Source organism: Peromyscus californicus, unplaced genomic scaffold (genome assembly GCF_007827085.1).
Source record: "Peromyscus californicus insignis strain IS unplaced genomic scaffold, ASM782708v3 Scaffold_9__1_contigs__length_137607984, whole genome shotgun sequence".
In the NCBI taxonomy this organism is placed as follows: Eukaryota; Metazoa; Chordata; class Mammalia; order Rodentia; family Cricetidae; genus Peromyscus; species Peromyscus californicus.
Window position 1 is genome coordinate 78,474,935 of NW_026294617.1, and position 27,238 is coordinate 78,502,172.

Here is a 27,238-nt window from a genome sequence, read left to right on the forward strand (position 1 = left end):
AGCTACTGAGCAATGAAGGCAGTCCTTCCCTCAGCACTGCTGCTGCGGCTTCTTGTTCCTACTCTTACAACCTTTTCTATTCATCTGGCCTTCTCTTCTAATAGAAAGCTAGTTAACTAGTTAACAATGAAAAGTGCTTAAGCCAAGTTCTTCTTCATCTTCCTCCTTTTGTTTTTCGAGACAGGGTTTTTCTGTGTAACAGCTCTGGTCTACAAAGTGAGTTCCAGGACAGTCAGACTGGCATCGAACTTGCAGAGATCCGCCTGCCTCTGCCTTCCAAGTGCTGGGATTAAAGGTGTGCACCACCACCACCTCATTCCAATTTCTTTTTAGAGCTCTCTATTAGTTGTTGTTGGGTTTTAAAGCCTTCTACCTGAGGCCTGGTGCTTTTATCTAGCAATATAAATGGCCTATTAATCCTAGGGATCATGTGAAGAACAGATCCTCAGGCTGCCTTGATGGCTCAGCAGGTCAAAGCATTTGCTGCTCTTGCACAGGGCCTGGGTTTGTTTCCCAGCACCCATACCAGAGGGCTCAGAAACACCTGTAATTCCAGTTCCAGAGGATCTAACAACCTCTTCTGGCCTCCACAGGTATGCACACTCATGGGGTATACACAAATAATATAAATGTTTCTGTTTGTTTTAAAGACTATCTCGTCACCATATCAGAACAGTTTAAGCCCAGGCAGGCTCCAGGCTCACTTGGCAGCCCAATCTGGTATCATACTTATGACAGCTCCTACCTCAGCCTCCTGAAGGTTAGGATTATAAACACCCATCACCATACTCAGTGTGAATGTTGACTATTTAAGAGTAAACAGACCGCTTCCTTTACTTACTAACCATAACAAATTCCTGCTTCTGAATACACACACACACACACACACACACACACACACACACACACACACACACACAGAATCTGCTTGTATGTGTGCATACCACATTTTGTCTTTAAATCTATTTTTAAAAACAGATTAATGATCCACACATGAATTATTAGAACACAAGGTAAAATGAACAAGAATCATCTGCCCAGGCTATGAATCTGGGTTAATATGACAATGCTTCTTTTCTTTAGTGGTTAAACATTAAAAAGAAATAATAAAAAATAATACTGCTTATTTTGTAACAATAGTGAGAGTCTGCCTTTTAAATAACTCCTTATAGTTACTTACTAGAATAGTGAATGTATACTGTTATATAAGTACTAATACAGAGCAAATAGGAGTCTAAGGCTTGTTTGTACTACTCAAGAAACAAATTGAGAATAGTTTCTTCTCCAGAGAAATGAAAATGTATGGTTCTCGAAATCAAGTAACTGGGATGAGGATATGTGGTACAGGGGGCAGCCCTGCCCAATCAGCTTAGACAAAAGGAGAAATAAATCAGTGTATTTACCAGTGCTGCTTCCCAGCCCCACTGCCTGTATCTTGGGTCGTGGGTGAATCGCCATAGATACCAATAGGTTTCAATTACTTCTGGACGGAGGATGTAATACTTTTCAGCTTGCCGCACAGCCACGGCTTCCACTGCACCATCAAACTTGAATGATTCGGGACCTAGTTTTAATGCTGTAATACGTCAAAAAAAAAAAAAAAAAGCTACTTAAACAACATGTATGTTTTAAGGAATACTTACTGTTGTCTCTACAAGGAAGAAGTATGAAGTAATCTTTTATCTTTTGTAGGTTTTTTTTTTTTTTTTGCTTCCGATTGTTTTAATTTTTATTTATTTGTTTGGTGTTAAAGACCCAGAACCTCTCATTTACTAAGCTGAGCTATACCCCGGGACCCAGAACCTCTCATCTACTAAGCTGAGCTACACCCTGGCCCGAAGTAACTTTAGTTATTTTTATTGTTACTGTTTTACAAAATGAGTTGTTTCAAAAGAACCACACTTGGTTTCCTTTTAAAAGAATCACAACTATTTCTACTGCTCTGGCATGAAGTATCTCTCAGAACAACATACAGCAATACATCAATATGGGGCTAAATCTGACTCTATCAAGAGCTGAGTAGTACCCTGGGAACAAACACAAAGGTAACTATAGCATGCACTCTATGAACACAGATACTAACTGTTCCTTTATTTGTGTCTCCAATTATTTTCATCAATATTTTGTAATTTTCAGCATACAATCTTTCTCTCTTTGGTTAAATCCTTTATTAACTATTATTATTCTTGTGGGGGGGCAGGGAAGAGCATGCACACAAGTGTGAGCGTGCACACATGGCATGTGGAAGCCAAGGGAAGGAAGGCATTAAGCATCTTCTTGTATCACTCTGTTCTGTTCTTTTGAAGCAGAGTCTCTTGCAGCCAGCAAGTCCCAGCTATCCTCCTGTCTCTACTTGTCAGTGTTGGGTTAAAGAAACACCCAGGCCCAGGCCTGGCTTTTAAGTGGGTGCTAGGAGCTCCGGCCCTCAAATCTGCACAGCAGGCATCTGCACCACAGAGCTCTCTCTAGCTCCCATTTTTATCATTTTGATGTTATCACAAACAGGGTTCTTTTCCTAGTTCTCCCTCCAACAGACTGTGATTAGTGTAAAGAAATGGAACTGAGTTTTGCACACTGATCTGTATCCTGTCATTGCACTAAATTCATTCATTCTATCCAACAGGGTTTTGTGTGTGTGCGCCTGCAGTTCTCATTAGGGTTTTCTACCCAGATAATCATGCCATGTGGAAATCAGGAGAATTTTCTTCTTCCTTTCCAACCTGCATGTGTTTCATTTCTCTTTCTTGTCTGACTATTCTTGCTAGTAACTTCTGGTACTATATGGCACAGACTCTGAATTCAAGGCCATCCTTGGTATATAATGAGACTGTCAAGACTAAACAAACCAAAGTATTTTTTTAAAAGTCCAACATCATGCCGGGCGGTGGTGGCGCACGCCTTTAATCCCAGCACTCGGGAGGCAGAGGCAGGCAGATCTCTGTGAGTTCGAGGCCAGCCTGGTCTACGGCGCGAGATCCAGGAAAGGCGCAAAGCTACACAGAGAAACCCTGTCTCGAAAAACCAAAAAAAAAAAAAAAAAAAAGTCCAACATCATAAGCACTGAGATGAAAGTAACCATGAAAGTAACCAAGGGCAGGTTAACTGGTTTAGTTTCTTGTGTGTTTTTTCTTTCCTCTAAAGAAAAATGAAATTCTCAGGAAAATAGATGGATCTGAAAATTACTGTATCAGTGAGGAATCCCAGACTCAGAAAGATAAATACCACACATATTCTCTCTGATGTACAGATCCCAGCTTTGAATTTATATCTGTTTCTGTATAGATACAGTTAGATAGACAGACATACAGATAAAGATACATGTGTATTTATGTGGATCTAATAGGGAGGGTAATAACTATGAAATACTTAAGTGGAAAGGAGACTAGTAGCGGAAGAAGAGAATATGTGGGGGAGAATTTACTGAAACAAAAATGCAAAAACGCCATAATGAAAGCTGTTATTTTGTAGGCTAACTTTAAATTTGTTAGTACTAAGAGGTGATCAGATGAAGATTTTAAAGGTTAACCTTAAGATTATATTAGCTAATAACTTCCATAATTATAATGATAAAACAGAAGTAGAACAGAAATTGCTGTAAGGAATTAACATTGTGAGCTTCTCACTGAAAATTATTTTGATTAGTGGTCATGTATAACTTCACACAAACATATAAGAACAAGAATAGATTTTCCTGTGAAATGTTATGAATGAAAAAGGGCAAGCCTCCCAAATCATGTTTAGAATAAACTGAAACAATGTACCCATCAACCATCAATGTAAGTGTCCCATATGTACATCATGCTTAAACTACTGCTAAGGTCGTGCTCATCCCATGAACAGGTTCAGTGATGCTTCCCATAACCCAGCTAAATACTGTAACTGGCTATGTTCACCACATGGTGAAATACATTAAGATGATTCAATTTTGAATTAATTTTAATCCTAATTCCAACAATGAATCAAAGTGAAACCAACTCCCAAGGCAATGAATACATTATGAATTAGCAGAAATAATTACTAGGAAGGGATGTAATTTTTAAAATATGGTCGCCAAAAACTTACAATGAGTCATAAGAAAATGCAGCAGAATACAGAATAATCAGCTGAGAATATAGGAAAACTAGGGCTGTACTTTCTAATCCAAGGATCTAAGTTGAGAATAAAGACAATTAAAATCAGCGAAAGATATAAAAGTACAAGACACCAATCAAACAGTAAGCTTTTGGGGGTACCATGACAAAGAGGGTCGCAGGTTCTACTTGCTACATAAAACTGACAACAAAATAGGAGCCTGCTCAACAGTGCTATCAGAACCAAGAATCCAGAAATACAAAGGGTTCCTGGAAGTCCCCTGGAATTCCACGAGTGTCTCCGAGGCACAGGCTGCATCTTGTTGACACTTGACTTAACCTGCACATATCTATCTAGCATAGTACCCAGCATATAAGGTGCTCCCTGTTTAATGGAATAAGTAGTTCGAGAACTAGGGCATGCCTTATTTTTAGTATATTTGCTACTATAAATTTCGTGTTTTAGATCTACCATTTATGGTCATAATCTTCATGACAAAAGCCCAATTGCCCATCAGCAAATATCTATGCTAGTCCTCAATGACTCAGTAATATTAGTTTCACTTTCTATATTTTTTATTAGCTCATTAAAAAATTGAATTCCATTATTGATGGCGGAATGTCTTTCTGTACACTGTGAACATGAGTTGCTCTGATTGGCTGATAAATAAAGCCGTTTGGCTTATGGCAAAACAGCTTAGAGGTAGGCGGGAAATTCAAAGAGAGAGACAGGAAGAAGGCAGAGAGAGATGCCAGCGAGCCGCCCAAGGAGCAACATGTAATTGGATACAGGTAAAGTCATGGAACATGTGGCGATAGATAGATTAACAGTTAAGGGCTACTTTAAGTTACAGAGCTAGCTAGCTAAAAGCTTGAGCCATGGCCAATGCAGTTATAATTAATGTAAGCCTCTGTGTGTTTACTTGGGGGACGCGAGTGGGAGAGATTTGTCCTGACCGCCAGCATGCCAGGACACAGGAAATCTTCCAGCTACACATTATGGCATTTTCAAACAAAATTTGCTTTCGTTGTTTCTCTCCCATACTTTCCGCCCTACTCCCCCCAACTTTGCATCCCCCACCTTGTACTTTCCCACTCTCAGTAGCCTCCTTCCCACACCCATGTCACAAGTGGTACAGGACAGTGTGACCCACCCCTCAATACCACCCGTTCCCCAGCTGTCTCCTGGTGCTGGAAACCCGGCTAACCACTTGGTGCTATTGACATCATGGTTGCTGCAGGAAAATCTACAACCACTAATTTACTAAACCAGCATAATCTCTAACAACAATCTATACGCATTTGTCCTTATACCCACAGGTAAGTGTAGTCTTCACCCCTCATCCAGGAAACTCCTCTTTGCAATAAACAGAGACCACTACAGAAAATCACAGCCAATCAAAAGGCAGAGTCATGGAGCCCAGTCCCAATGGATACATCTACAAAACATTCCCACACCTAAGGCTCAGGGAACATTGAAAAAGAGAGGGCAGAAGTCTGTAAGGGCCAGAGGATTAGGAGTTTGCAGTGAGACTATGTCTCCTAGTAATGTCAGAAGCGACACCTGTAAAGTCTAATAAACCTGACTGCCCAAATGAGAGCTGAACAAGTTTGACACGGATAGACATGCCCAAGTGGATGGGGGAAAGCCTATGAGGCCTCAACCCTACACAAAGAACTATAGACAACCAAGGAAAGCTGGGAGCAGGAGAGTGACCTTCCTCAGGGAATAGTACACCTACTGGTTGTCCAGTGCCAGTCAGCCCTGAAAACAAGTAACATTATATTGACTGAACAAGTTATATTTAGGAATATATATGTATAATATACATATGTGTATGAATTAACAATTGATTGAAAAAAAGAGGCCATGAATTTGAAGGAGTTGGGAAGGGTATAAGAGGGTCTGGAGGGAGGAAAGGGAAGGGAGAAATGTAATTAAATGTCAATCTCAAAAAATAAAAGGGAGGGGGGAAGGAGGGAGGGAGGAAGGAAGGAAGAAAATGAGGATTTGGAGAAGTGGAACCCTTAATCCCTTAATACCGCTGGTGGGAACCTAAACTAGCAAAGTCACTATGGAAATCAGTATGGAGATGTCTTTGTTTCATTTCCTGCTACTGTGATCAAACACCCTAATGAATACAATTTAGGAAAGGTTTTAGAGCTCAGAATTCCATGTCACAGTTCATCACAGTGGGGAAGTCAAGGCAGCAGGAACCTAAAGCAGTTAGTCATATTACATGCAATTGAGAGAGCCAAACAAACGCCATGACAGGCTCCTCATGGCCTGTCAGAGACCAGGCCTCAGTTTCAGTTTATTAGAACTGGACAGGCCGTTCTTAGAAAAACCACAGCCCGGGGGTAACCAATCAGCAAACACCCCACAGCCTTCTGCTAGCTAATGATAGCTAAAGATAGCTTCCCCCACCCTGCTGCTACAAAGTCCCTAACCACTAGAGCTACCAACCAATCCTACAACAACCCGTAAACTTTTTGTTTAAACCCACCCATCAACCCCTAGACTAGCCTCCCCTCCCTAAAATCTTCTTTGCTGCGCTTAAAAGGAGCTTATGCACTTCTCCCAGGGTCACCATGAATGACGACCCTATACGAATGGTAGACCTTTGCAGGCTGGAATTTTTTTTTCTTCTCTCAAGAAATAAACACTTTTGCTGACTGCATGGTGGTCTTTGGAGTGATTCAAGGATGTTAAAACCAGTTAGAACTGGAATATAACAAATCAATGCATGTATGCTTGTGTCCAGCTTGCTTTCTCCTTTTATACAATCCAGGATTCAAATCCAGGGAAGGGTGCTGCCCACTTTTAGAATAGGTCATGGCATATCAAGACAATCTTTGAAAGCCATGCCTATAGGCAAACCTAATCTAGACAAGTCTTCATTGAGACTTTCTCTCCCGGTGATTGTATAAAACTGGTAATTAAAACTAACCACTAGCCACTAACAGGTGTTTCCTCAAAACACTAAAAGCAGAACTACTGTATGAGCCCCTCTACTCCTCCTGTTATACCAAAAGGACTCTACATCATACTACAGGATATTTATACATCCATGTTCACTCATCAGTGACAATCCTAAGGAAATGGAACTAGCCTAGATACCTACCAACAGCTGAATGGGAAATAAAAATGTAGCATAGATGCACAATGGAATTTTACTCAGCTGTCAACTACATTTTAAGTGCATAATTCATACTCTGTGATAATTATCACTGTGATAATTTTGCTTGTCAATCAGATCACTAACCTTGTCTTAATACCAACATTCAACCACACTGAGATAACATGTGTTAATATTCTTTTGAACTATATTTTTAAATAAGTAAAACCACAAGTTTGGACAATGATAGAATTGAAGGGTCAATTTCACCTAAAATTCAATTCCTTACTATATAAAAATAACTCAATAGATTTATGAATGAGGACAAATTTCAAGCCAATTATATTTGTGTCACGGTACTTAATGACAAATTAACTCTGAAACAGAAATTCAGTTACTGTAGAAAAGCAACAATTCAACTTCTGAAACCACAAATAGAAATTACAAGTTTGTAGGACTCCAGGTCATTAATTATTTCACACAGAAAAACATGTTTGTAAAGCCAAACTAAACTGCAGGTCTACCCCAGTGCAGACCCCCTTTCCTTACTGCACCGCAGGAGCCCTTCGATAGATGTTGAACGGCCATCTGTAAATGCATGAGTATCTGTGTTTTGAACCAATTTTTGTCAACAATAAAAACCATCTCGACCTCTAAAATACAGAAAATCAGAAAATATTATATATTTTCCCAAGGCAATGCCAGAGGATTTTCTTAAGCAAACATACAAAACTTACTGGTGAATTAAGTAAAAGACAATCTGTCTGATAGCCAGATAACAACTGTACTTTGGAGGTAATGACTATTCTCTTTTGGTTCCTTTTATTTTCTCAAGAGTATAGGCACAGTGACATAAACTAACAATTTTGGATTTTTACTAAAAAATAAGTGACATTACTCCATACAAATATTCTACCTTTTGTGTTTACAATAATTGTTTTCTAAATATTAGAGAACAAACAAAAATCTCCCCAGAATTCAGAAGTTTTAAAAATGATATTGGAAACCTATTTCTAGAATTAAAATAAAAGTTGAGAAAAATGATCTGCTATTTTAGTGTGCAGTATTCTGAAGTGAACAGTACAAATATACACTTTCCTCCTAATTTCTGGAAACACGTTTAACTGAGATCATTTTAGACTAAGTCATTAGCCTTACTAACGTTCTTACCAGTTCTGTCATATGACTCATGACACGTTCGTGCAATTTCCGCCCCTAGTTCTAAATAGTGACCAGCTTTGTCCTTTCTGGAACCATCTGCTCCAAGTGCAAACATTCCCCCAGCAAAGCAGGCCAAATGCCCCATCTTCCTTTCCAAGTGTCCGTTCTTCCATTCTCCAATGAAGATAAGACCTCCTCGGGATTTCTTAATAAGATGTTTTTCTATAGCCTTCAAGAAAAAGATAAACAATTTCACACACAAACTGTTCTGTTTAGTGTTAGCTGTCAACTTGACATAGCCTAGAATCACCAAGGGGGATAGTCTTAACAAGGAATTGCCCAGGTTGGTCTGAGGCCACGTCTAGTCTATGAGGATTGTCTGGGTTGTCAAATCAGTGGGAAGGCCCCATTCCAATATGGTAGCACCCTTTCACGGGCTGGCCCTGGACTGTGTAGGAGAGAAGGGAGCTGGCTGAGCAAAAGCACACCGACGCCGCCGGGGAGGAAGGGCCCTCTCTGCTCTTGGCGGTAGAAGTGATGCTTTAGGTTCCTACCCTGACACAATAAAGGATGTAACATGGGATTATAAGTCCCATAAATCTTTTCCTCCCCATGTTATTTTTCGGTAGGGTAATGTCACCGCAACAACAATGAAACTAGAGCACAAACTCTGAGTATCTGAACAACGTCTGGACTTTTGACCAGTCGAACAACCTTGGCATTATGATACTTTACAAAGTAATTGCTTTCACAAACTGGAAACCTAATGGGTAAGTAAAATTTTAATGAGTTATCAAAGTGTATATATAGCCTGGAACTAACATCCTAATCACTACTATAAGCAAAACAGGGGAGGAGAGACATGGCCTTTGAGTGCTTTTCGGCATGATATTACCATACAGCTCATCTTCTTGAGCTAAATGAGTCATAATAATTAATCGACTGAGATCACCTTAATAAGTTATAATCCAAAAGGTTCTACCAATTCATTTTCTATTCCAAACAAGAAAAACTGAACAGAAGATTCAGTAAGTTAAGATAAAATAAGGTGCCCAGGCAGTTGTGGTGTAAGCCTTTAATTCCAGTACTTGGGAGGTAGAGGCAGGCGGATCTCTCTGGGTTCGGGGCCAGCCTGGTCTACAGAGCTAGTTCCAGGACAGCCAGGGCTGTTACACTGAGAAACACTGTCTCGAACACCCCACCTCCCCCCACAAAAAAGATAAAATAAGGTTTGGGTAAGTAGATAAAATTGTTCTTAATTTTTCATGTAACTATGTCCACTTAGCAAATTAATTTAAAAGCATAATATACTTTACACATGGTAAGGCTTTCAAAACTAGTTGAAACTTGATATATACATCCCTTAATTTCTTAGTAAACTGGTTTCTCAAAGCAAGGCAATTTGTTTTGGATGTTTTGTCATGGATAAAAGGAGATGACATCAGAAAGAGGCTACTCTCCTTTTTCTAAAGTCAATTTTACTAAAGATAACGGGGATAGCAAAGGAAATATTTTACACTAAGCTTAAATATAAGAAAAAGTAGAGCATAATAATCACATTTCATTTTAATAATGAGGGTTTGCTTGTTTGTTTTGTTTTTATGAGCTTTGCTCCTCTGGACTGTGTCCTTAGACTGCTGAGAAGGGCCATGCTTTTCTTTCTGAAATAAGGTATGTACTTCTTCAAGGATTAATTCACATTTTGATAATGGGTTGTTTTCTGACATGTTCAATAATATCCAGCTCTGGAAAAACACACCTTCTACTTTCTGTAATGACAACGTGTGTTTTACAAAATTGTAGGGATTATGCCTTCATCATCTTATGTTCTAGAAGGTTTGTTATAATGTGCCATGCACTCAATAAATAATTTTATAAGTGATGGAGCTCTTAGATAATTAGATCTGACTGAGAAAGGCAATGGTAAGTAGCTGATAATCAAATAATAGGGATGACCACCAGATTGTAAGATTTTTGTTATTTTTTTAACCATGATACTCTCAAATATATATATTTAAAAGATTAAAGTCTTTTGAATAGAGAGGCTAAGTTTTTCATCCTTACAGCTAAGTGATATTAACATGGCTTCAACACACACAATAACTGCGTAAAGAATTGACTATAATTTTTTTGTTTTGTTTTTTATTTGTTTGTTTTTGAGACATAGTCTTACTATGAAGCACAGGCTAGCCTCAAACTCACCGACATCTGCCTGCCTCTGCCTCCTCCTGAGTACTGGAGTTTTAACTTTTTGCATAATGCTTACACTGTTTTTGTCATCTCTGGCCTTTACAACACAAACCTTACTATGCTGTAAGACAGCTAAACATGCCCATGAACTTACTAGGACTAAAGAAAGGGTGAGTGAAGACAGGGCTTTACATCCTTAACTACCTTTGGGTGCCTGAGATCCACTTTACTACACTCTTTGCTCTAAAGAATACAACAATGCTTACATAAAATGACAGCTCCTGAATGGCAGTTAGGGATAATTATATTACTTTTACACATCTTCACTAGTATTACCATAGTTGCCTGGCTGCCAAAGGGCCTTTAAAATGTATATTTCATACACTAGCTTAAAAAATCAAGAGACTGAATGTAAATTTGATCTAAAACCTACAACACTAAGATGAAGAAACCAGGATTATAGGACTCTGTAGTGAAGAGGAGAGCAGGATGGGAACAGAAGAATTTTAACAGAATATCCCCGAAGTGACATATAAATTAGATAGAAATCTTAAGACACTCAGCCGATCCTGTTTCTTCTATGAACTCAATGTTATTTTATAATTCAAAATACTGTCTCTTAACAGGAGGATTTGCTGAAGATAACAAAGTGCAAAAACTGTATAGCTGAGATGATATTTTGCAATGAAATTTGATCAATTATTATTTTTAAAAAAATAGTAAGAACCCATTCTAAACTTAAAAACCAATAAAAACAGGATGGAGAAAACAAGTATATAAAGTCGTGTAGATATAGTATATGATACATATAATGGAAAATAATTTCAAGTTTTAAGATTAATTTTCAAAACAGTCACACCTATCACAATATATATATGCATATATATATAAACACAAACTTTTTAAAGTGATAATTAAAATATTTTTCTTTTATATAAAATATAAGATATATACATATATAGTATATAAAAATATAAAAATATTTTTCTTTTTCTTTTGACAAGAAAGGTAAAAATACATTTTAGGTTAAGAATATAAGAAAAAATATAAAGAAAAATGGTTTAACACATGGCAAATGTCACAATTTTCCAAAAATACAGTCATTCAAGTATTATAGTACATATTATATTTTGGGTATTTGTGCTGGGTACAGAAATTGATGAACAAATTACTCTCTATTCTTTAAGAATAGAGAAACTAGGAAAACTAAGGGCTATTTTCAGTACATCACTATGATTCTAAAATATTCTAAAACCACACGTTTACATTTAGATTCTTGATGAAACTTTAATTCAGTTTATTAGTTAACATAATCCCTCATTAAATGTTCAGTGAGTGACCAGTGAGCCGAGCGCTGTGCATCACACATTAACTTCCAAACCAGAGCACTTTTAAAAACAATGGCAGTAAATCAGCTACCGACAAAAGGAAGAATATAAAATGTGTAATAAAGATCTGTGGTTTGACTTTTAAACTTATAAAACTACAATGCTAAAAATAGATCACTATAACAGAAGGATTGTGCTATATTAAAATCATCAAGGACATATAGATTTACAAGAGGTCAGAAAGTCAGTGACTTATTCAATGATGAACATTTTTCTATTTTATATTTTTTCCCTAGAAATTTTGTAGACTTAACTCCAAGTTTTTAGGTTGTCATACACATACCAAACAATATAAAGCAATTTATGAAGAGGACAGGTTCAGTTCCAGACTCTCTAAGTTCTGTGACCTTCACCAAGCTACCTGACCACTGCCATTGTGTAAATTCAAGTGTAAATGACAATAACCGAATGGAATCATCTATGTAGACAGGCTAGAGCAGTGTCCGGCCCAGGGAAAGCACCACACGAGTGGGCACCATCACAGTTCTTTACTCAAAGACTCTCAACGTGTGGGCTTAAGTCATCACTTTAAAGAAGAAATGTTATGGATAAGGATGAAGTCAATAGTTTTACCAATCTCTGCAGAAATTAACCAACTGTAATTAAAACAATGTTTTATATATATACTCACTAGACTCCTCAATTTTCTTTAAAATGTCACAAATAAGAAGAGTTAAAGTAAGGATTTTCTATTAAAATACTAACAAACTATGACGAATGAACATAATGTTTATGTATATTACCTACCTATCCTAGATGCCTATAATAAAATGGTTGATTTGTCTAGTCACTATCTAATATTCAACATATATATTCACTATAAGAAAAGATTCAAACAATAATCACCTCAACAGCATCATCATACATCCTTCTTGCCTCATGGTCTGTTTTATCTGACATCAGCCATGCTTTCAGTAAGTACTCATAAAAGCTATCTCCCAGACCACCAACTGATGTGTGATCTGTAGCAAAAGGGAAAAGAGGATATGGATAGGGAAAGAGAAGATAAAGACAATTAAAATGATATTTTTAAATAATAAAGACCATTTAACAGATTAATAATCATAGTGGCATGCCTACTTTCAACATATTCTACTTAGTCAAGCAGAAGTACATTAGGCTTCCCTATACATATGTCTCATTTTCTAGGAAATCTTCTCTCCTCTGCATGTGGTATTTTACATTGATGAGTCTTTTTCTTAAATTACATAGTTGGTACACTGTTGTTCACCCAGACTTTTGCAGAAGTAAAATAATTATCTTTTATACAATAGTGGCTTTAAATACACACCCATTATTAAATGACACTTCTATTTGGTACTAAACAAAAGGTACTCACTCCTAAACATCTCTATCCAACAATGTCTGGTGGTAAGTCCTGTTTAGAAAGCAAGATTCACTTTGTAATATATTTTCCTAATATACTTAGCTTTGAGTTCTGTCCTTAATTAATACTTATCACATATTAGTAAACATTGCTTTTTCATAGGTATACTATTACTTATCACTTCCACTTTTAAACCAGAGCACCAAGGCAAACACACCGTCATACCTCACTTTCCACAAGTTTGACTGTATTTTGTGGGATTTTAATCACAAATTCCCATTGTCTCTGTCCATAAAGAACAACACCCCACCTGTATAAACCTTGCAACCCACCAGACAGTACTACCACAGGAAGATGAGGACGTTATTCTGCGGCTTATGAGGAAAACTTGCAATTCAATTCAGTTGCAGGAAATGGCATGCTAGAATTTATCTTTTTAGATCACAGACTATACCTGTGGACTATTAGCAATATAAAACTGTAAGTAAAGCAGAAAAGAATATAAAGAATACTTATGGTTTTCCTAGGCAGATGTTCTTAAATACAAAATGAAGGAGTCATAAAGGAAAAGTTTTAATTTCCTATGACACAAACTAAATTTCAGACAAGTCAATGTGAAAGAAGAAACAGAGCCGGGTGGTGGTGGCGCACGCCTTTAATCCCAGCACTCGGGAGGCAGAGCCAGGCGGATCTCTGTGAGTTCGAGGCCAGCCTGGACTACCAAGTGAGTTCCAGGAAAGGCGCAAAGCTACACAGAGAAACCCTGTCTCGAAAAAACCAAAAAAAAAAAAAAAAAAAAAAAAAAGAAGAAACAGAAAAGAATGTATTTGTAGCATATATAACAGCAAAAATGGTAATGCCCTAAGCAAAGACCTCTGGGGAAAAAAAGGCAAACAAAAGGTGGACACAAAAATTAACAAAGGAAGCAAGACTCAGTCATTACTTTAGAAAACACACTCAACTCCAGTGACCAGAGAAAAGTCAAGTAAAATAACAAGATTCCACTACTACCTAGCATGTCCCCAAGAATATTTTTATTACATTTATTTATTTGTGTGTGTGTGTATGTGTGTGTGTGTGAGATAAATATTTCTATATCTATATCTATATATATCACAGCATATGTGTATGGGATCAGTCTCTCCTTGCACCAAGTGGGTCCTAGGGCTCAAAATCAACCTTCAGGCTTCCTGGCAAGCAAGTACCTTCTCCTGCTGAGCCATCTTGACAGCCCAAGTGAGTGAGTGAATGAGTGACAAAGAGAAAGGGGGTGGGATGGGTAGAAAGAGGAGGAGAGAGAATCACCCATCCATCCATCCATCCATCCATCCATCCATCCATCCATCCATCCATCCATTCGTGGTGCTAAGGATTGAACCCGGGGCCTAGTATATGCAGGGTAAGCATTCTATCACTGTGCTATATCCTCACTGGTCCTCAAGCATTTTAAAAGACATACTACCCAATGCTGACAATATAATTCATAACTGTTGGGACTGGAGGTGGATACCAAAATTTAATATATAACCCTAGTTATGGAATTACTCTATAACATTACCTGAAAAACACAAATACAGGTATAAAAATATCCATTATAGAATTGTTTCCATTTGTAAAAAGTTAAACATAGCCTGAAATATCTAGGGAAGCTGATAAATATAGTACAGTACACTACACGATAATTAAAAAGAACCTGGGGTGTCTGTAATCTCACATTGAAGGGTATCTATTTTTACATTGCTAAGTGTGGAAAGGGAAACAGGCTCAGAATAATATTTATAGTCTGACACTGCTAAAAATTATGTATTAAGAAATGTTAGGGTACAAAGTCTTTAAACAGAATTGCTAACAGTGATTGATCTCTGGGGCAAAGGCCTTAAGTTTTAACTTCAGATCTATAAATATACTACCTAGCACATGTAACTTCATGTAACTCAAAATCAGTTTCTGCTGTAGAAAACGAAGGAGTGGGAGGGCTATCATTCACACCGTAGGCAATACACTGACTGTTCCTAAAGTTCATATATCCCTTTAACACCCTTTTACTTCACTACTTTTCCTGAAATCACAAGCAAATGTGTTGATGAATTATTAATACAATGTATACCACTAAAATCACACAGCTATAAATACAGAACATTTCCAGCACCCTAACAGATTTCACATGGCCTTCAGTCAACACTCATTCCCTAAGGAGAACCACTTCTCTGACCTCTGTCACCGTATTTTCTAAGTTCTTGAATATAAAATGTCCATCACCTTTAACTAAGATCTGTTAACTTAATGCTGCTAAGAACTATTCTCTTGTTTTCTACCTAAGTATGTAAAGGAAAGTTCCTTTGCTTGAATCTCTTAAAGTTAACTGAGCATCATAGAAGACAGCTGGAGAAGACAGGACTATAATATGATACCTCACTCAATTTCAGACTGAATACATTTATAACTACATTTCTGACAGGTTACAATACAGAATATGTCTACATTTAAGAATTCTATGGTGGCCAAATGATGGTGGACTTACAGGGTGAATTACACCTTTTACTTAAAAAAGAAACAAACAAAACCTAACATTAACATTTTTTTTTAAAGATTTATTTATTTATTATGCATACAATGTTCTGTCTGCATGTATTTCTGCAGGCCAGAAGAGGGCCCCAGATCTCATTACAGATGGTTGTGAGCCACCATGTGGTTGCTGGGAATTGACCTCAGGACCTCTGGAAGAGCAGTCAGTGTTCCTAACCTCTGAGCCATCTCTCCAGCCTCCCCTAACATTAACATTTTATAATCACAAAAGCCAAAAAAAAAAAAAAAAAAAAAAGCTGTAACAGTCTGATACTATAAATATTGAAACAATATGGAAATGAAAGAGTAGAAAAGAAGAGTCACAACAGATACACACAATGGGACAGAGACTGCCAGGCCTCTGGGGACTGTTTAGTTATAAGCACAGAAACAGTGTTACATCGGAGAGTCCAGCGTGAACATGACCAGACTGAGCTGCCCAGTTCGCTTTGATACATTAAATAAGCACCTTAGCCCTTTGTCCTGGGTTTGAGACCTAAAATGATGCATTTGTGGTAAAATACGTCAAAGACCTATGCCCCCTAAATTACAAAGTATTTGTGTTAAACTATAAACTAAATAAAAGTCAAGTCAAAAATATCTCCTTAATGGATTAGAATATTGACTAGTGTTAAGAGTCAACTCCCCTCAAGCAGATCTACAGACTCAACAAACCCTGGGCCAGATGATTCTCAAAGGAGCACAGGAAGGTAGTGAGTGGCAGGGCTCAGTAAGTGCTGCTTAGCATATGCAAGGCCCCAGGCCCAATCTCCAGCTCTGCAAAGTCAACGAGTGAGTTAAGTAAAAGCTAGAAAAAAGGAAACAAAACTTTAAAAAAGCAACAAAAAATCAGAGGGTCAGCTCAATCACTGCTTGATTTCCAGACATATAATAAGCCTACAGTATTCAAACAGCAAGTTACTGTCGTAGGGATACACAATCAGAGCGATACAGCAGGACAGATTCTAACCCAACCCCTAACTATACAGACACTGGCTTTAACCAAGGGGTAAGGCACTGAGTAAAGAAAGAGCCTTTTCAACAAAAGGTGCTACCTTATTTGGATATCTACAGGCACAAAATGAACTTTGATTTGTTACTAAAAAACAGACTTTGGAATATTTTACTCTCCAGCGCTACTGAGAATGAAAACACAAGCCACAAACTGGGAAAGGCCTTGCTAAGACCATTTCTCACAAAGGCTTTATAACTGGAACAGATAATGAAATCAGAAAACTCAACAATTAAAAAATTAAACAACCCACTTAAAAAAATAAGCAGTAGACAAGAAATTCTGTCAGAAAATGTACTGAAGATCTTCAATACATACTAAATGTCATATAAAAAGGTATTTAACAGCAGTCATTTGGGAGGCACTAACTAAAACTGAAATAAGCTATGAAATAAGTCGAATTAAAAGACTGGTTGTGTCAGGAGTACCTAGAAGATGCTGACAGTAGTGTAACAAGGTATATCCCCCTTCAAAACAGACTGGCAATTTCTTAAAGTGCTTGGCTTCTGCTAAACAATACCAATTGTCATCTAAATATCTACCCAAGAGAAGTGAGAATGCATGCAGGCTTCCGCAGGAATGTTAACACAAGCTTTATTTTCAGTCAATCCCAAAGAAAACACTCAAATGTCCACCAATAAGCGATTAGACAAATCATAGAAATCTCACATGACGAAAGTTTATTCTGAAGCCATACGAAGAACACAACCTTCCATGTGGCTATAGACAACGCAAGCACACACAGAGCAGATGAGTGCCGCCTTCCTGAGGAGGGTGAGGAGAGGACCATGAGAAAGGGAGCCCAAAGAATACGAGAAGACTTTTCAGAGGCAATGGATATGTTATCTATTTTTGTTGTTGTAATGGCTTTCCTAAGTGTGATGTTTCAGATGTGCCATTAACATTTTCTAACAGTTGTTACATGTTAATTATAGTTTAATACAGCAGATTTTAAGCTAAGAAACAAAAATAAGAAGCAGGGCGGTGGTGGCTCACACCTTTAATCCCAGAACTCAGGAGGCAGAAGCAGGCAAATCTCTGCCAGCTCGAGGCCAGCCAGTGCTACAGAGTGAGTTCTGAAAGGTGCCAAAGCTACACAGAGAAACCCTGTCTCAAAAAAAAGAAAAAAAAAAAAACCAAAAAACAAACGAACAAAAAAGAAACAAAAATAATATTTAGAATTAGTAGAAACCCAACAAATTCGTTTTAGCTTAGATTTTAGAATGTTAAGATTTTCATACTGAAAACTCTGGTACTAAAAATACACCTAAAGTAAAATTGTCAACCAAGGTGAAAACAGCCGAAAGGGAGGTTTGGTAGGAGGATCATACAGAAAACCTAAGAGAACAGAAAACAGGGAGTAAACTATCAAGGTAACAGCTGGCCAGGAGTGATCCAGTGGGAACTGGAAATCACACATTTATGGTGACTGACCTAAACTACCAACTACCTTCAGCAGCACTTGGCTAACTGTGAACGGAAACGGGGCAGACAAGAGGACAAGCATCCACAAATACTCATTCTCTTATTTGTGGAGCTCCTACACAGAACAGGCTAACAGGGAAGAAGTAACAGGGAACGCCTCCTGTCCAAGCATTTATAAATGTTGCTCCACTGCTCCTCTGTTGTAGCCAATGACATGCCAACTCTAGATCAATTTAGCTGTCTCCTGTGGTGGTACTGTGTTCCCCAAAATATTGTGTACCCTAATAAACTTATCTGGGGTCAGAGAACAGAATAGCCACTAGATACTTAGGATAGGCAGTGATAGCACACGCCTTTAATCCTAGCATTCTAGAGGCAGAAATCCATCTGTTCAAGGATACAGCCAAGCATGGTGACTCACACCTTTAACCCCAGAAAGCGAGCCTTTAATCCCAGGGAGTAATGGTAGAAAGCAGAAAGGTATATAAGGCGCGAGGACCAGAAACTCGAAGCATTTTGGCTGGTTAAGATTTTAGGTTTTGAGCAGCACAGTTCAGCTGAGAGCCATTTGGATATGAGGACACAGAGGCTTCCAGTCTGAGGAAACAAGATCAGCTGAGAAGTTGGCCAGGTGAGGTAGCTGTGGCTTGTTCTGCTTCTCCGATCTTCCAATGTTCACCCCAATAACTGGCCTCAGGTTTGATTTTATTCATAAGACTCTCTAAGATCCCTGCTACAGTCTATTAGAACTCAGAACAGCTACCATCAAAGAAAACTTCAGTGTCGCATATCACCTTTTTGTTTGTTTTGTTTTTCAAGACAGGGGTCCTTTGTGTAGCCTTGGCTGTCCTAGAACTCACAGAGATCCGCCTGCCTCTGCCTATCATCTTCTTCATGACTACTTGATTAGTGTTCTTGATTAGCGACCTAAAGATTTCTGAACTCTAAGTCCCCCACTGTTCAGAAAGCTGAAGGCAAGAGGATGCAGAAAACAAGTCCTTCACTTTTCTGCACTCTTCCTTATCCCTCTGATTACTAAGAGGATGGAGCACCTGTTCTCTACAGCAGTCCTCTGGCTCTGAACGCTGACCACTTCAGCTTCTTTCTCATGAGGGCTCTGCCTTTTCATTTGTAACTTTCACCCTTCAATTGTATCTGCCTCTTAGCATTTGATACTTATTATTCACTTCTTAAAATAATTTAATCACCTTCTTTGACTATGACACCTCTGAGTGTGCCATCTATCAGGTATACTTACTGAAAGAGGAAAATTCTGGGTGATGCCAACTTTTCAACTGCAGTAAAGTGACAAATGGTACTCCTCACTGAAGCTGGGACTGCTGGAGAACAGCTTAAAGGGAAAGGTATTACAAATGGTCTGTTGAATTTGAGGATGCTAGTTATATATCTAAATGGAGCGGACAAAAAAGCAATCAGATAAACAGGAAATCCAGAGAAAAGCTAAACTGGGTGGTACAAGTTATCAATGTGTAAAACTCGGGCATGCATATTAACAGACACTCCTACTTAGGAGATAATATGAACATTTAAAGAATAGGAGACAGGGAAGAAGGTCACAGCAGATACTGCAGATCAGCAAGCACAAGTGAAAAAGGAGGCATAGTGTAAGGCCCTGGGAGGTGGCCTGCACAGAGCAGGGGGTAAGAGCATGATCTACTGCCAGTCTGCTATGCTAACCCTGGCTTTTGCTCTGTGCTCACTACCTGTATTACCTTGTGCAAATGGCCTGACTTTCTCTGTACTTTATTTTCTCCATCAACAGACAGGGAAGGAAAAATAGTATTTACTTCGTAAATCTATGGAGGCTTGCAGATCAATCAATGAATCAGCATAGTCTGAGTTCATTAGGCAAACATGAGAAAGACAAGTTTGAAAACTGAAGAATGATCATGATTTTAAAATGTACAAAAGATCAAGTGAGATAATCACTAAAACTTTTCTTCACTCTTTCACTATACATTTCTTGAATGGCCCTGTTCTAGGCACAAGGGCTAAGCAGGGAATAAAACTGACAAAACACTCTGCCTTCACAGATCTTGTATGCTGTTGAGAGTTGAGAAATAGGCAAGACAAAAGAGTAAACAGTAAGGACCACTATGTATCAGGTACTATTTCAAGCCCTTTATACATAAAAAGCCAATTCACCCTTACAATAATACCATAAAGTACATTACACTGCTATTATCCACTTTGTACAGAGGAGGAAAACTCAGATGCAAAGGAGTTAAGTAATCATGTCACAAAGCCAGAATGTAGCAGACATGAGTCAAATCTAGCTATTCTGCTCAGACTCTGTGTTCTCATGAATTATCCAGGAGCAAAGGAGTGCATAGCCCATGGATCTGGTAGTCAGGCTATAGTAAAAATTTTAGATGACTTAAGCAGGGAAGACTCTTATCTCTAAGGTAATTTAAATAAAAAAATTCTGTATAAAGTGAGAGGGTGAGCCATGTGAGTATCCCTGGGAAAACTGGTCTAAGCACAAGTGGTAGGAACAATGGTTCTGTGATAAAACTTGCTTGCTAGACTCAAGAACCAAGGGGAGGTTGTCAATGAAGGTGGACCACCAAACTTAAAAGGAGAGAGCTCGAGGAAGGCTCACAGGACTTCAGCTTACACTCTGGATAGTAAAATGTAAAGTCACCAGACAGTCACACAATGTAGCACCATTTATAAACTACAAAAATGACTGGTTCCTATATTAGAATAGACTGAAGGCAGTCCCAGGAAGACCGATCAGGAGCTGTTGTTAGTTTATCATCACTATTACAAATACTTGTAGAAACAGCTTAAAAGGAAGATTTATTTTCGCCGTTAGAGGTTACGGTTCATGGTCACTGACTCCACTGTTTCTGCACTGTGGGGGAGAGAATACCAGGGCAGGAAGCCTGTAGTTGAACCCTACTGCTGACCTCATGGCAGTCAGAAGGAGGAGATGGGGCCAGAGACGGGAGATCTTTCCAGGGAATGCCTGCAGTGATCTCCTCCCTCCAATTAAGTTCTGCGCCTACTTCCCTCCACCTCCCAATAATGCCAACTGTATTGTGTCTACACAAGGGCTTTATCAATAGGTTAGGTCAGAGCCCTTGGGATCCATTCTCTTCACATAAGCCCATTTGCTGGCAACCAAGCCTTTAACACAGGAGCCTTTAAAAGGATATTTTGTAACTAATCCATAAAAAGTACTGTCACAAAAATATAAACAGGAGAGAGTAACTCAGCTTAGGGTAAGCAGTATCTAGATTTGAGAGTAACTCAGCTCAAGGTAAACAGTACCTAGATTCAAGAGTAGCTCAGCTCAGGGTAAGCAGTACCTAGATTCTAGAGTAGCTAAGCTCAGGGTAAGCAATATCTAGATTCCAGGTCTATTTCAAGAGTAAACAGAAAAGAATTTGCTGAAGAACTGGAGGTTGGGTGTGAAACAATGAATTGAAAAACTAGCACTAAGATTTATGGCATAAGCAAGAATAGAAAAGCCATTAACTGAAACTGAAAGAACTAGAGAGATACCTGGTAATATCAAGAACTATAAAGAATTGGATTGCTGATACTCACATGCACTTGAGGTGTCTATTGGATATTTCAATAGAGAAGTCCAACAGAACCGGAGGCCAAGGATAACAGAAGATTAGCACTCTAAACCTGAGTTTTGTCAGTATTAAGTGGCAATTTCCTCCCAAAGAAAACTATCTTATTTTGGAGGGAGCTAGTTTAAAACATAGGATATTCTAAGAGGAGGTGAAACATTTCATCCAATAGGAAAGCTCCTTAATAAGCTCAGGAAGTAAACAACTCAGAGACTTCAGGAAGTCCCTGAAACTGACCAGCTTCATTAGCTCCCTCATTCTCCAAGCATATATAAGCATTAAGGACTGCTGAGAAACACTCACAGACAAGGTGAACTTCTTAGAAGAGGTTCAGACTAGACCACCTAGAAGAAATAGAGATCCCCCAAGCTACCTGGAGGAATAGAGATGTCTAGAAGAGGCTCAGACCACTTGTGTTGCCTCAAAGAAAAAGTTTCCAAGCTGTTGAGCTGTCTGCAAGTTATGAAATACACTTGAAGCTCCCAGTATTCATGAGCTCTTACCACGCTGGGGTAGGTTTTGGTGGTGCAGCAGTCTTTGAGTCATTTTTGCTCCCTCACCCAATCTCTAAGTAACCACAATAAAATTCATTGATTCACCAAGTTCACCAAGTTGGTGGTATCCTTACTTTAGTCTGTCCTTGGTTCCCTACCTAGGGTAAGACAGTATCTCTCAACTCCCCAGAAATAGTGTCATACAACAGTCAGAATGTAGATGGCATTTCACACCATAGCACTGGGAAGAAGGCAAAGAAAACCAGGGATAAAGGGAAAATCCATAAAGACAATACTGCTAAGTGAGACTAAAAAGAGAGCATAAGAATGTCCTAGAAAGCAAGTGTTTCAAGAACAGAAACAGATGTTGATGGATTCACAGATGAGGTCCACAAACCAGCTACTGCATTTATAGAACACAGAGATTTCCAGTAACTATGATCATTGTGATGAAATTCCAAATTTTTCTAAGATATCATACATCTGGAGAGTGTACTTAACAGTTCAAAACAGAATGTACCTTTTTTTTGTCAATTTTATTTATGATTATCATTATCAGTGTGGGTGTGAGGGTATGGTACAAACGTATGACTGAGGACAAGCTTCAGGAGTTGGTTCTCTCCTTTCATGTTGGGGTCTAGGGACTGAACTCGGGTAGTCAAAGAAAGGTGCTGAGGACAAAGTGCAAGAAAAGACTATTTTGGTGAAAAAGAACACTATGGAATGGTAATGTATCATAGTACAAAGTTACAAAGGAGTATCCTTAAGAGCTAGTGTTTGTCACCAGAAAAGATTTATTTATGTATTTATTTACTTATTTAGTCAGTTAGTTTGTTTTTCGAGACAGGGTTTCTCTGTGTAGCTTTGCTCCTTTCCTGGAACTCACTCTGTAGCCCAGGCTGGCCTTGAACTCACAGATATCCGCCTGGCTCTGCCTCCTGAGTGTTGGGATTAAAGGCAAGCGGCACCACCGCCTGTCTCAGGAAAGGTTTATTAATGGTAAAGTGGTAGGCAAATAAGCCAGAACATCATGTCAGACAGTGAGAAGATTTGTTGTTTTTCATTTTTAAAATTGTATGTGTATGGGTGTTTTGCCTGCATGTGTGTCTGTGAACCACATGCATGCAGTTCCCAAAGAGACCAAAAGGTGTTAGATCTCCTGGGACTTGAGTTACAAATGGATGTGAGCATCCATGAGGTTGCTGGGAAATGAACCCAGGCCCTCTGGATGAGCACCTAGTACTCTTAACCACTAAGCCATTTCTCCAGCCCCAGTAACTGTTTTAAAGTAATACTTTTGTTTTTAAAGGGTTTTACACTTTGGTGTCATGTGCCATTTTCTAGATTTGGTATAGATATAAGAAAGGATTGCCAAGCAGGGGGAAAAAAACCAACAACTCACAAATAGGATTAAAGGAAATGAAACAGAAGGGAGAAGGTGCCAGTCTTTCTTTAGCTCTACGGGTCAGGAAATGTGTTTTTCTATCTATGCACTCCTCTTAGGGTTTACTGATGTAACAAGTTACTTAATTCATGTGACTTGGTCTCAGTCTTCTTGCAGGTCCACTAAAGCTCTCCCAGGCAGCTGGCCTGGGGAAAAACTGCAGAAGCTAGAGATCCAAGGTCTTCTTAAGATCTGAAACTATAACATCACTTGACGGTCTGGCTTCTCTACTTTAACCACTGACTTGGGACTGTCTATGTGTCAGATCTGATGAGCCACGCATTCCAAAATTCTTCTGATAATCAGAAAGTGAGGATGCATTTTAAAGTAGACCGGCTGCTCACTCATTCACCTCAACAGGTCAGGCAGTCTGAGGGGATGTTTCTAACAGAAGCTCTTTCTAAAAGCAGCTCCAAACAGACTTCTAGAATACAAGCTAGTGTGAAGCATTTTCAAATACAGTGCCTCACAAATATGACCCACATAAGCTTCAGACTAAAGAACTCACCAGGAGAAATAGCAGAGGCACAGAAGTTTAACCCTTTATTTAAACTTTGAAGCAGGAAAGCCAGAGTTTGTACTGTAACTCCAAACACTATACCTATTCCGGTCTTTCCACAATCTTAAAGTTAGTAATAGAAAACTTAATGAACTGGTAGTGGCTGGCTTTCTAGACTGGTTTCACTTTAAATCATTAAATGGCATAGGCTAATCACTGTACTTAAAAATGAGAGACTGAAGTAAAAATGGAAGGAACCAATGATTTGCCTTCAAATTGAGGTTCCTTGCGATATTCTTTGAAGTCTGTTGCCAAGTCCTTATCCTGAAAGTAATTACTAGAAATTACTCTCTGATTGCTATGTGCATATCAGACATTATCATCACTCTAATTATAATACAGTTAGCCAAAGCTGAATGGTTAACTTTCAGTTCAATTAAATGTTTGTTTTGCAGCCTATTTATAGATATGACAGATGTATACTGCTCAAAGATAATTATGGAATTTGATACTTTCCAGAGCTGATATAAAACATACAAAAACACAAAAAAGAACAAATAAGACAATTTAGTAGGGATTGCAGCTGCTAACGGAATATGAGGCCAGTTTGCTAAGGTTTTAAATCTGTCTGCCAAAACACCCAGTGATAGCACTTTCTCTAGCATTCTCAAAATTAATAACTGCTGACGATGAATATATTACAAAGTAATTTCGATTTATTTTGTGGAGAAAAACAGTGACAAATGAGTTCTCCTTTGATCAGGACTTTTATTGTGGTGACTATGCTAACATGAACGATGCCACTGGCACCACTGTGAAGTGTGCTAGTCAGTGAACTGGCTGCGTTCAATGGGTGACTTGATCACTACCGCTTCTGAAACTTTTCATCACCACAGACTGAAACCATGTGCAAACAACTCGTCACTCTCTTTATCCCGTTTTGTTCATTTGTGTTAGCCAGGGCTGAGCTGTTCTGTAAAACCTGGTTTTACATTTTGGTTGAACTATGACAATTCCAGTAACTACAGGAATATAGTAATTAGGTGTAACGTAACCTGTCTCTAGATTCTTGACTTCCCTCCCTGTGGACCTAGTAATGGCCAGGCAGGAGAAATGCTTACTGATCACCAAACCTTTAACTGACTGCTCACTGGTTACCACCAGCAACAGCCAACTGCACACCAAAAAAAAGCAACTTCCAACCCTTGCATCTGTCCTATAACTACCCTAGCTTGTAAGCAGACAGAAGTCTCTGGTTCTCAGAGATCTTTCTGCCACTCCCCCTAATCCCTGCGAAAACATAAAATAAAGTAAGGGCCTGTACCGTCAGCAAGTTGTTCCTTCTCTTGTCTTTCCTTTGGTTTCAATTTGGTTTGGTTTTGAGACACGGTTTCACATAAAGCCCAGGCTGTACTAAAACTCACTCTGTAGTTCAGGCTAGCTTGAAACTCACAGCCCTCCTGTCTCTGCTCCTGGACTGTTGGGTTACAGATGTAATCTAGTTCCATCTCTCTTTCACTGAAACTTCTGCTAGCCTCTAGCCCACATTCTATCTCTACAAATCTGAGTATTGACATAAGTGCAACCACATATATATGTTGACATGATATATGATATGATATGACATGATATATGATATATGTGGGTGTGTGTTGTGTGGTTGTCTCTGTTCATTTAGCATATTGTTTTCAAAGGTCTCACATATATTGGTAGCATGTATCATTCCTTTTTTAAAATCACTGAATAATATTACATTGTATGCTTATACCATATTTTGTTTATTCATTCACTATTAAGACACTTAGATTATGTCCATTTCCTGCCACTGTAACAAAATATCTAAATCTAGGACTAATAAAGAAAAGGAGTTTATTTAGTTCACAGTTTTGAAGATTCAAGATCATGGTGTCAGCATCTACTCAACTCTGATGAAGGCAATCTGACTAGATAACAACATAGAAAGGAATAAGAAAGGGAATTGACAGACAGGGGTGGGTTTACTCTGCAACAACCCACCCTCATAAAAGCTACCTCCTCCACAAGACCAGCACCGACCCCTTCTGGAGACAGGGCTCCAAATGTGTACCTGTGTACCACTGTAAAATGTTCTAGTCAGTGACAGTAGTCATGTTCACAGAGTTGGGTAAACATGACCACTACCCATTCCTGGAACTTTTTCACATCCTAAATGTTCCACCAGATCAGTACTGTCAGCCTTGGGCCAGTGCCTCCAGTAACTGAACCTCTACAAGTCAAATGACATCCAGAGCAGCTCATTTCCATCTCCTGGCTTCTGGGGACACTGGGATGTAAACATCTGAGTCTGTTTTCCATGCATTTGGTGGAATTCTGTTTGGAATCCTGTTTCATTAGGGGATTCTGTCTGCCTTTTTGGAAACTGCCCGGGTTTTACTCTGGCTGCAAGGTTTCCAGTTCCCACCAGAAATGACAAGTGCACTAATTTCTCCACATTTGCCAAGGCTTATTTCTGATTACAGCCACTATGGTAGCTGTGAAATGGTAGGTATCTCACAGTGGTTTTCATTGGCATTTCCATAAGGACATCAAATAGTTTTCATTTACTTATTTTCCATCTGCATATCTTCTTGGGAAAAATAACTATTCAAATCATTTGGTCTATTTTTCATTTATGTTGCCTTCTTGTTGAGTTGTAGGAGTTAATACATTGTGGAAACATACCCTGACCATATGTGTAACTCTTGTTTGCTGGGTCACCTCTAAATCATGATGGTACCCTTCAATGCACAAATTTCCCATTCTATTTAAGTCTAATTTGTTTTCCTATGGTTATCTAGTCTCGGCATCATACTGAGGGATCTACTGGCCTGGATATTCACCTCAGGGTGTTGTAGTTCAGGCTCTTCAGTTTGCTTGTATTTTTAAAATCCATTTTGAAATCAGTTTCATAGATGACA

General features: G+C 38.6%; 1 protein-coding gene across 1 annotated transcript in view; it reads right to left on the minus strand.

Moving 5' to 3' along the window:
• Man1a2 (mannosidase alpha class 1A member 2) overlaps nt 1–27,238 on the minus strand; it is a 128,643-nt gene that overhangs the window by 17,187 nt on the left and 84,218 nt on the right. Inside the window, exons 9-11 of the mRNA XM_052730007.1 lie at nt 12,775–12,890; nt 8,360–8,579; nt 1,404–1,576 (exon numbers count right to left, since the gene is read on the minus strand). Coding sequence (XP_052585967.1) covers nt 1,404–1,576; nt 8,360–8,579; nt 12,775–12,890 — 509 coding nt within the window. The remainder of the gene's footprint in view (nt 1–1,403; nt 1,577–8,359; nt 8,580–12,774; nt 12,891–27,238) is intronic.